General features: G+C 36.1%; 1 protein-coding gene across 1 annotated transcript; it reads right to left on the bottom strand.

The window, feature by feature from the left end:
* Positions 1-1,644: 1,644 nt before the first annotated feature.
* Positions 1,645-9,728, bottom strand: LOC107846475 (glycine, alanine and asparagine-rich protein-like). The gene is made up of 6 exons (XM_047400140.1): positions 9,367-9,728; positions 8,779-8,865; positions 8,586-8,664; positions 8,206-8,477; positions 1,906-2,101; positions 1,645-1,677 (listed from the first exon to the last, which is right to left on the bottom strand). Exons 1-6 carry the CDS (start codon positions 9,726-9,728, stop codon positions 1,645-1,647), a joined length of 1,029 nt encoding a protein of 342 aa, XP_047256096.1.
* Positions 9,729-10,275: the final 547 nt, after the last annotated feature.

Below are 10,275 nucleotides of genomic sequence, written 5' to 3'. Positions count from 1 at the left end.
CATGTTAACACAAACAACTTATGCAATAGATGATCTATCTGTCGCAACAGCTGATTGCTTTGTCGCAATAGATTCACAATATGTTGTATCAGATTACCCATTTATTGCACCAGTTACAGTAGATGGGTAATCTGTTGCAACAAATGACCCATCTATTGCAATAAATGAGACATTTGTTTCAATATCTTTCTTTGAATCAAATTATTTTACTTGAAAGAAGACGTACTGCATCATCCGAAGGGTTAAAAAGATCAGCCTTCTTAATTCTTGTGTAGCTCTTTTCAACCAACCACTTAAGGATCCTTGGAAGAGAAAACCCATCCAGGTAATCCTTAACCTACTTTCGGAGGGGAGGATTGACTTCAAATGCCCAAGCTTAAAAAATATAAACAGAAAGAAAGTAAAAAAAGTCATAATAATTATTCAATATAAATTAATGGATGAGTAAATAAATAGTAATTAAATTTACCATGAAAGCCCAAGAAAAGTCGTATAATATGATTGTCTTTGAGGATGGCTTTGTCAGTAAATATTTAACAGTCAAGTTATAGCTGTTATATCCCCAGGGATAGTTGTTGAATTTCTCAAAATCCTCAACAAGTTCCAACAAATCATCTTCTATGACTTTGTTGACGTCTCTTGCCAATATAGCGGAATAGGCAAACCAAACTAAGCATAATTGCTCCCTATACTTCTTTGGTATGGTTTTATCCTTGAGATCTTGTATCAATGTTGTGGATTTGTAGCTAACTCCAACAATGTCAAACAACCCATCTATTTTTTCTTATGTTTGTTGGTTTTGGTGGGTTGTCGCTTAGACAATGGCTTCCCTTTACTTGATGGTGATGGTTTGGTTGTTCTGCTTGCCTTGAACTTTTTGCGGGATGTTTACTTGATGAGAGGTTTATTTGGACGATCGTATCTCAAGCCTGTCACTATAGAAAACTCTTTCATGCCAAAACAAACCGACATTCAACAGTTGTTGATCCAGATTTCATCCATCTTTTTGCCCCCTCCTTCGAATCTTTATCATCCCCCACGTACTTGATCCTACGCTTGAGAAGACCATATACCATTCTCACTTAGAAATAGGTAATGTTGTCCATAGGCAAATCAAGAAACTTTCTAAAGAAACTCTTCTTAAATAATTCATCTAGTTTTTCATTCTTGATAGTTTTCCTACAGTCATCAAGAGGTTTCCCCAACTGACATTTAAGTACCAAATCACCAGTCAGTTCTGCAGGGTCATCTATCAGCATCGCAACTTGAATCCTATAAATCCTAATAGTTTTGATAGGATAAAGATCAAATTTTGATCTTAATTCACACCTCATTGGTGATGAATTATCATCATATTGATTATTATCCTTTTTCTCACTTTCTACTTCCTCCTCTTCTTGTTTATCATCATGTTGATCATCATCCTCTTTCTCACTTTCTACTTCTTCCTCTTCTTGTTTTTCTTCTTTCTTCTCACTTTTATTATCCTCACCAGCCTCTAAATACCCTTCTCTACCTCCCTCAATATCATTTTTATAACTTTCCTTAGCTTTACTTTTCCCTGGATGAGATTGTTTAGAAAGTTCCTTCGAATCCATCTATACTCTAGCCTTTTTTGTTAGGTGGTCAGAAGTTGATCCACTTTCAATTTATTTTATTTGGGGAGACATCTTGTAACTACAAACAACAAAAAAAAACAAAAAATACAGTACACTTGATGTCTGAATAATTTTAAAAAAAAGGTAAGACAAATTTGAATAAATTTTTATACACCATATTACAAAATAATATTCCAACGGATAACCAATCAGTTGGAACAGATAGAGAATCTTTTTGAAGACTTATTTAATATCTCCCAATAGATATTCTAGTTGTTGCAACAGATGGACCACCAAGACCACCAACACCACCACCAATGCCACTAAGACCGCAAACACCATCACCAATGCCACCAATACCACCACCAAGACCACCAACACCAACACTGTCACCAATTCCACCACCAAGACCACTAACACCATCACCATTAATGCCACTAATACCAGCACCAAGACCACCGAAACCACCACCAAGACCACTGATACCACCAACAAGACCACCACTACGACATTACCAACAACAGCCACCAACAATACCACGAATACCATCAAATAATACCATGATAGTCTATGAAACACTATAAGAAAAACTAGGGTTTTCTTAGGTTCTTCCTCTATTTTTAGCATCAAAAACAAAATTGTTAACCCATTCTCGAAGATAATACAACTAAAAGTCTTCTTTTTAATCATTAACTAAAAAGTCCTAATTTTTAGGATAAAGAATAAATGTTGAACACTTCTAGAACTCTATTACCTGTAAAGACAGAGAAAACGATGGATACAGACAAGAATGAAGTTGATAATAACAATTATGTAGACGGAAATAGAAAGAAAATTGATGTGTTTTGAAGGGTTGAGACTATGTTGAGTAGCTGTTGTCTGTGTCACACCCCCTTTTTTTAACCTGAAAAGATTATGATTTTAAAGTTTCGCAAGGGTTTTTATTATTGAAGTGACAAAAAATGAAAATTCTATTTCGAAAAAGAATTTATTTTTAACTAAATTTAGAGTCTCCACTTGGCATAAATCAGGTGTGCCAAGTCACCTTTGGAAAATCCTTTTTAAAATGATTTGAATCTTTAAAATTGGTTTGCAAATAGAGATTTCGGTTAAGGAATTTTGTTGACCAAGGGGAAGGTGTTAGGCACTCCTTGATCCCGTGGTTTGACTACGGTCGCTTGGTGAAGTATATCGACTAATTTGACATTATAAATGTGTAAAACACACAAAGAACGCAAAATAATCAATCAAGCAAACAAAATGAAACAATCCAAAATTAAGTGTCCAGTCCAATTATATAGTCCGAAATAGAAAAATACAAAAAATATAAAACCTATTCTAAACTAGTCTAAGACTAAGATCCAATGCTTTACCCAATGCCTCGGGCCTTGATCATGAACCTCCTTCGAAGACATAATACATCAAGGCATTCCCCGTTGAATAAATACATGAAACCTTGGGGCATTCCCCGGCCAAATAAATACACTTGAATCAAATACGATAAACTAGAAAGGAACATTCCCACGCACATTCAAATATTCAACCAAACACAAGTTCTAAATTTGCCAACCTGAACCTACATTTGCCTATCCACTCGACCTATCATGATTCTATCACTTTTAACATCACCAGTGGATCAAAATTAACCCTGATTCAATCAACATTAACATCCATTTCAAATCAAACAATCGACTCTATTTAATTTATTAACTTACGATTCCCATCCCAAATCATTCTCAACCATTGTTCCAACATAACAAATCAACGATAATATTTCAGCAATCCACAATCAATATCATTCGACATTCATCATTCACATCACGTATAAGATAAAAGAAAGTCAATACAATAACAATCAACCATACAAAACAATAAAAATTAACTAAGTATAAGAATGAGATAAAGAGATATACCTTAAACTGAGGCTTTTATTCAACCAATTGAACTGATTTTAATGACGACGGGAGCCTCGGAACCAATGAACCAAGGACGAAGCTCGAACTCAAATCCAAAAATTCCAAAAATGACCACCCTATTTTCTTTTGATGTTTCATGACTCATCGGAGCTCTGGTGAGCTCAGGCAGTGACGGGAAAGAAATGGCTTGCCAGATTTTAGAGAAAACCAGACTAGCAGTACGGCTGGTTTAGTGATTTCACCAAAAAAGACTAAAAGGAAACATTATTTTTTGGTTGGAAATAGAGTGTTCAGGGAACAAACGTTAGAGCTGGTTCAACGGAGCAGTGATATCCGGCAATAACTTCTCTGTTATCCCCCTCGTTTCTCTATGCTTTTCCCCATTTTCCTTTTGTGGCTCCCTCAATTCATTCCATAGATTTACCTCCTTACTATGTGTGAATGTGAATATGTATATATTGTCTCCTCCCCTATTTTTGCCTTCTCAGATCTGCTTTTCCTCTCTCTTTGTTTTTTGATCTCTGTTTTCACTACTTCGATCTGTGCATGAATTAATTTCCGTTACTCTGTGTGTGATGTTTATGCATATATCTATTAAAAAATGAAAGATCAGAGTCATGGTATCATCTTCCTCTCCCTATCTCTTTTGTGCGGATGATACGAGTGTATTCAGTGAGGGAATGATGTGTATTTTTTGGTGAGGATGAGTGATGTGTGAATATTTATTGATGAAAATCCGTTCATCCCAATTGTGAGTTGTAGTGTAGGTGGGTCCTCCTTTTTTATGTGTTATCCGTATATGCCTCCCTTTTTCTTTATGTTTTATGCGTATATATCTTAAAAGAAAAGAAAACGTGATAAAGAGGTGGGGGTAAAGGGGACACGCAGGGTAGGGTGAGGTGGGGGTAGGGTGATTGAGATAATGCTTGTTAGGATAAGAGAATATTAGGGATTTAATTTGTTAGGGATTTATTAAAATTTTGTTTTTTTTATTTTTGTGGGGTATAATCACATTGGTGAGAGTGTACGATAACGTGAGGTAAAAATGAATGAATTGGGTTTTGGGAGGGACAAAATTAGGTGTCTACATCATGCCCCTTTTTGGGTGTAAACACAAAGTGTTTTCAGACAAAAAAGTAGACAACGAGACCAAATTTTGACCCGACCATTATTCGAAGAAAGAAATAGAAGGAAGAACGGAAACCAGGTCTTGACTTAGGACATCCTACCTACCCAATTTATGAGGGAATTAAGTCACAGGTATCTCAAAGGGTTGGAAGGAGAAGGACTATACCGAGTTGGAGAGTCAAGTGAGGTCCTTTCGAGGTTTTGATCTGCGGCTCTATCATTACATCAAAAATAATGAAAATTACAAGTTAAAACATAAATAAAATTATAAAAATCCTATCTATGTAGCTTCTGTTGGACTCTTGATTTGAGTTTCATCACCCTATTCTTCAGGCGAGCTTCTGACTTGCAATTTCATCACCTTGTTGCTTAACTTTCAATTTATTCACCATGTTCTCCAGGTGGGCTCCTAACTTGCTATTTTTTAATCTATTGACTTTCAATTTCTTTGCCTTCTTTCTTGACTTTTAAATTCTTCACACTGTTCTCTAGGCGGGCTCTTGAAATCACAACTAGAAAGAAAATTATTCCAAATAAAGATTATGATAAAAGAGATTCCATTTTCCAGAAAAGTAAAGTTCCAAAAATAGGAATTAAAATTTTTTTGCCCCAGTTTATCATCAGAAAAACTTTACGAATGTCAAATCCCACCATAACTACTTAAATGTTGCAATGATGAATCAAGACTCTAACCAAGAAATACATCTCTTAAGAGTAAAATTAAATGACCAAGACTAGGAAGTGCGTCTCCTAAAAATTAAGTGAGGAATTCTGATTAGAAAGTGTGTCTTCTAGAGATAAAAGTTCAAGTTAAAATGTGTGCCATCTGATAAATAAAAACAAACAAAGAAGTACATATCCTAAGGGTTAAGTGCAATGACTTGACAAAAAAGTGCATTTTTGAGAAATCAAGGGGACTGACTCGACTAGGAAGTACATCTTCTAGGAATCAAGAGGGATGACTCGACCAGGAAGTACATCTTCTAGGGATCAAGGGGACTGACTCGACCAAGAAGTATATCTTCTAGGTATCAAGAGGGATGACTCAACCAGGAAGTACATCTTCTAGAAATCAAGGGGACTAACTCAACCAGGAAGTACATATTCTAGGAATCAAGAGGGATAACTCGACCAGGAAGTATATCTTCTAGGAATCAAGGGGACTAACTCGACTAGGAAGTACATCTTCTAGGAATCAAGACTTAAGTTAGGAAGTGCATCACCTAACAAGTAAAATTTGAACTACCCAATCAAGGAAGTGCGTTTCCTTACCAATGACGCTTAAACTACCAAAACAAGAAAGTACGTCGACTTACCAATGCCGCATGAATTACCCAAACAAGGAAGTGTGTCTCCTTACAAATGTCGCTTGAATTTCCCAAACATGGAAGTGCAGCTCCTCAAAAATGCCCCTTGAATTACCCAAACAAGGAAGTGTGTCTCCTCACAAATGCTGCTTGAATTTCCCAAATAAGAAAGTGCATCTCCTCACAAATGTTGCTTGAATTACCCAATCAAGGAAATGTGTCTCCTAAGGGTTAAGTGGAAGGACTCAACTAGAAAGTGCGACTTCTAGGAGTGAAGGTTCAATTTAGGAAGTGCATCACCTAATAAATTAAACCTGAATTACTCCGATAAGGAGGTGCATCTCTTAGGGGTTGTATGGAAGGACTCGACCAGAAAGTGCATCTTCTAGGAGTAAAGGCTTAAGCTAGAAAGTATGTCACCTAGCAAGCCAAAAGTTGAACAGCCCTAATAAGGAAGTGTATCTCCTTAGGGTTAAGTGGAAGGACTCAACTAGAAAGTGTGACTTCTAGGAATGAATGTTCAATTTAGAAAGTGCATTACCTAATAAATGAACCTAAATTACCTGGACAAGAAAGTGTGTCTCCTAGAGATATTGGATTATGATTTTTACCATGGTTTTGATCACCAAACTTATGCAGCAACATTGCCTCTTGCATTTATAAAAGTGAGAAATTACAGCCTTTGATGTCTAGGCCTTAAAGTCCTTGATTTGAAGACAACCTATGTTCCTATTTCATACAAGAAAAACTTGTGAGTTCAAATATATGGTGGCTGGTTTGTGGCTTTAACTTTCATGGCAAATCGCTCTTGCCCTCATCACATTTAACCTTGCTTTCAAACATTAGCATATGTTAATGACTTGCTGCGTCATTGGCCCAAACTCAAATTATTAAAAATGACTCTTAAATAAAACACAACATCTCCGCTTTTCCATGCTCCTCAGATAGACCCGTTGAATCTTGGTATTTCCCTGAGTTTCTAAACTTGTCTGTTGACAAATTTTCTGCATGCCTTATTTTAGCTAACAATCTTGTCTCTTTTATGTGTTGGTTTTTATCTTGCTTTGTGCAATTAGATTAGCTGGTAGTCAGTTTTGAAATCTTTTCTCACTTGTTTTGGCATGAACTTAACTCAAAGACAAGAGAAAAATGACAATAATTTTTTTATTTGAATAACTGACTCAAAAAACAAAAATAGAAATAAAAATATAGAGAGGAAAGAAAAGACAATGAATGTCCCCATTTGAAACAAAGAAACGAAATATTTATTTAAAAATGATAGTCAACCCTAATGATTATATCATGTATTTCGGATTAAGTTGCCTGATCTTTTCATTCAAACTTTCACCAATTGTTGTTGAGTTAATGGCCTTGAAATTAAGTTGCTTCCTTAGGTCAATTGCATTGAAGACCTCATTCGGCTAGTGACACCTTGAAGGATTTTCACCAACAAGCCTCTCTTATTTTCTTTTTTCTCAACTCACCATTGTCTTATGGTGTCCGTAAGGGTTTTTCACCAATGAGACTCTCTTATTTTCATTTGTCTCAACTCGCGGTCATTTTACGGTGGCCATAAGGGTTTCAATGTCCACAAGGGTTCTATTTTTCCTCTCCACAACACCATGTTGCTGAGGTGTTCTGAGAGCTAAAAAATTATGACTGATTCCCAGCTCAGTGCAGTATTCATTGAACTTGACATTCTTAAATTTTGTACCATGATCTAATCTAATTGTTGTAATTTTCTCATAATATTTCACTTGCACTTGCTTGGAAAATGCCTCAATCATAGAAAATATTTCATGCTTTGATTTTGGGAAGAAGGTCCAGGTGAATCTGGAGTAACTATCACCAATGACCAGGATGTACTTCTTTCTCCCTCTGCTAACAAGTTTTACAAGTCCACACAGATCCATGTAAAGAAGTTGCAAAGGTATGGATGTGCTTACTTCCCCTTTGGACTTGAATGATGATTTTGTCTACTTTTTTTCTGGACATACATCACATACCTTGGTGCTGACAAACTTTACATTTGGAAACCCTCGGACCAGGTCCTTCTTGACTAATTTATTTAGCAATTTACAGCTAACATGCCCAATCCTTTTATGCCATGTATTGGCAGTATCTTCTTGTGCACTAAGGCATGTTATGTTTTTGGACTCACAGGAGCTTAGATCAACAAAATACATATTCTTATTTCTCTAGGCTATTAACACTTCTTTGGTATCACTAATTCTGATTGCAGTGTATTTTTCCTACCTAAATCTGACTTCATTTCCCTTGTCATAGATCTGAGAAACACTTAACAAGCTAAACTTGAGTCCATTAACAAAACTGATATAATCAATTGCTTTATTCAAATTGTTCCCAACTTTTCCAATTCCAACAATATAGTCTTTGCTTCCATCACCAAAGGAGACACTGCCTCCTTCATGAGCTTCGAGCGAGAGAAAGTTTTCAATTTTCCCTATCATATTCCTTGAATAGCCACTATTCAGGACCCAGTGATTGCTACTTTCTTTAGCTCTACCCTGCAATATTAGTTAGTGACCAGTTTTGGAAACCCATTTTAGCTTGAGCTCTCAATGGGGTATTAGAGGAAGTATTAAGTTCTTTCTTGTCTAGCCAGGCAGATTTACACATCTTCCCTTTTTAAGAAAAGATTCTTTTATCTCCTTTAAAGCAGCAGCTCTTGCAGGATATGACTCATTTGCGTGACTATTTTTTCCACAATGAAAACATAGCAAATTATCCCTGAATAAGACATACTTGCTAAAAGAATTTTAGGCAGGATACATACTATGGAAACCAACCCCTTTTTTACCATTTGACCTTTGACTGATAATACTTGACAAGGTATCAGATGAAGTGGTCCAATTCATAGCTTTATAAAGCTCGGCCCTTACTGTAACTAGGTACCTGTCCAGTGAAGTAATCACATTATCATTAGCCTCACTTAGTTTCTCTTCCAGATAAAGTTAAATTTGTGACTTTTCATTTTTTCCTTTTGATTGGACTCTAGAAACTTCAATCAGTTTTTCATTTAAGGACTCATTTCCAACACACAGTGATTGACTAGTAGCCTGAAGTTTAGTTACTAGCACATTCAGTTCAACTACTTTCTCTTCACATTTTTCAAGACTTATTTTAAAGGACTCTTTTTCTTTAGTGAGATTATTTACAGTGTCAATTAACACAGTAGTAAAAAACTTCAGCTCAATAAGAGAGTAGTTTTTGAGATTTTATTTGATTTCCAAGAGTGTTACCTTACCATCTTCATCTTCATCAGAATTTACCATCAAGGCAAAAAGGGAGTCATGCACTTGAACATTATCCTCTATCACCATCAAGAAGACATCTTCATGTTGCTTAGGGTCATCATCTTCTAGAAATGAGTCACTTAGTGAAATTATAACTTACATAGCCACTCTATCAACTTCAACTTTTCTGCTAAACCTTTCTTGAACCTGTTTCCTACCTTTTTCCTTCTCACTATTCTGCTTGGCATATTCTTTGTATTCTATCATGTGCATAGGACAGTCTTTGATGTAGTGTCCAGGATTTGCACACTTATGACAGGTATCATTTGCCTTCCCATCTATGATGTACTTACTAAATTCTCCTTTTTTGGGGATGGCTCCAAATTTCTTCAAGGCCTTGATAACTCTCTTAGCAATGTAAGCAGTCTCTTCATCCTCAGTACTAAGGGTTTCATTAGTGGCCTTCAGAACCAAATTCTTCTCAACCTTGGGCTCATTCTTTATCTTTCCAAGTTTCTTCATTATCTCATATGTTTTAAGGTTAGCAACAAGATTTTTGGCTTCAGTGATTGTGCTTACCTTGCTCTTCCATCTTTTTGGAAGAATACTCAGGAACTTCCTGACTTACTTATGAATTAAAATATCCTCATCCATACAATACAGCTCATTGGTTACTGCAGTGAACCTTCTGTGTATCTCTTGAATAGACTCTCTGTCCTTCATAATGAACATCTCATATTAATTTATCAGTATGTCAGCCTTGGACTATTTCACCTGAGTGGTTCCTTCATGGGCTGTGAAAAGACAATCCTAGATCTCCTTAGCAGTTTGGCAGGCATAGATCCTATTGTACTCATCAGGACCAATACCATTCACTAAAATCTTTTTCGCCTTATAGTTTTACTCTATCTTTTTTTAATCACTATCATCAAACTCCCTTTTGGTTTTGGGAACTTGTGAGGTCACATCTCCAATATTCACAACCCTTGTAGGAACAAAAGGGTCATCCTCTGTGACATCCCATAGCTCAGAGACTTCAGCCATGATGAAGTCATGCATTCTTGTCTTC

This window comes from Capsicum annuum, chromosome 11, assembly GCF_002878395.1.
Source record: "Capsicum annuum cultivar UCD-10X-F1 chromosome 11, UCD10Xv1.1, whole genome shotgun sequence".
Lineage (NCBI taxonomy): Eukaryota > Viridiplantae > Streptophyta > Magnoliopsida > Solanales > Solanaceae > Capsicum > Capsicum annuum.
Note: the sequence above shows the minus strand (reverse complement) of the source record. Positions and strands in the feature narration are given on the sequence as shown.

Coding starts and splice junctions, on each gene's coding strand:
- LOC107846475 (XM_047400140.1), bottom strand. CDS start 9,728: ATGAAGAAACTTGGAAAGATAAAGAATGAGCCCAAGGTTGAGAAGAAT. Junction 8,478..8,585: donor TTCTTAAAAAGGGAAGATGT/GTAAATCTGCCT, acceptor CTAATATTGCAG/GGTAGAGCTAAAGAAAGTAG. Junction 2,102..8,205: donor GGAAATGAAGTCAGATTTAG/GTAGGAAAAATA, acceptor GTAATGTCGTAG/TGGTGGTCTTGTTGGTGGTA.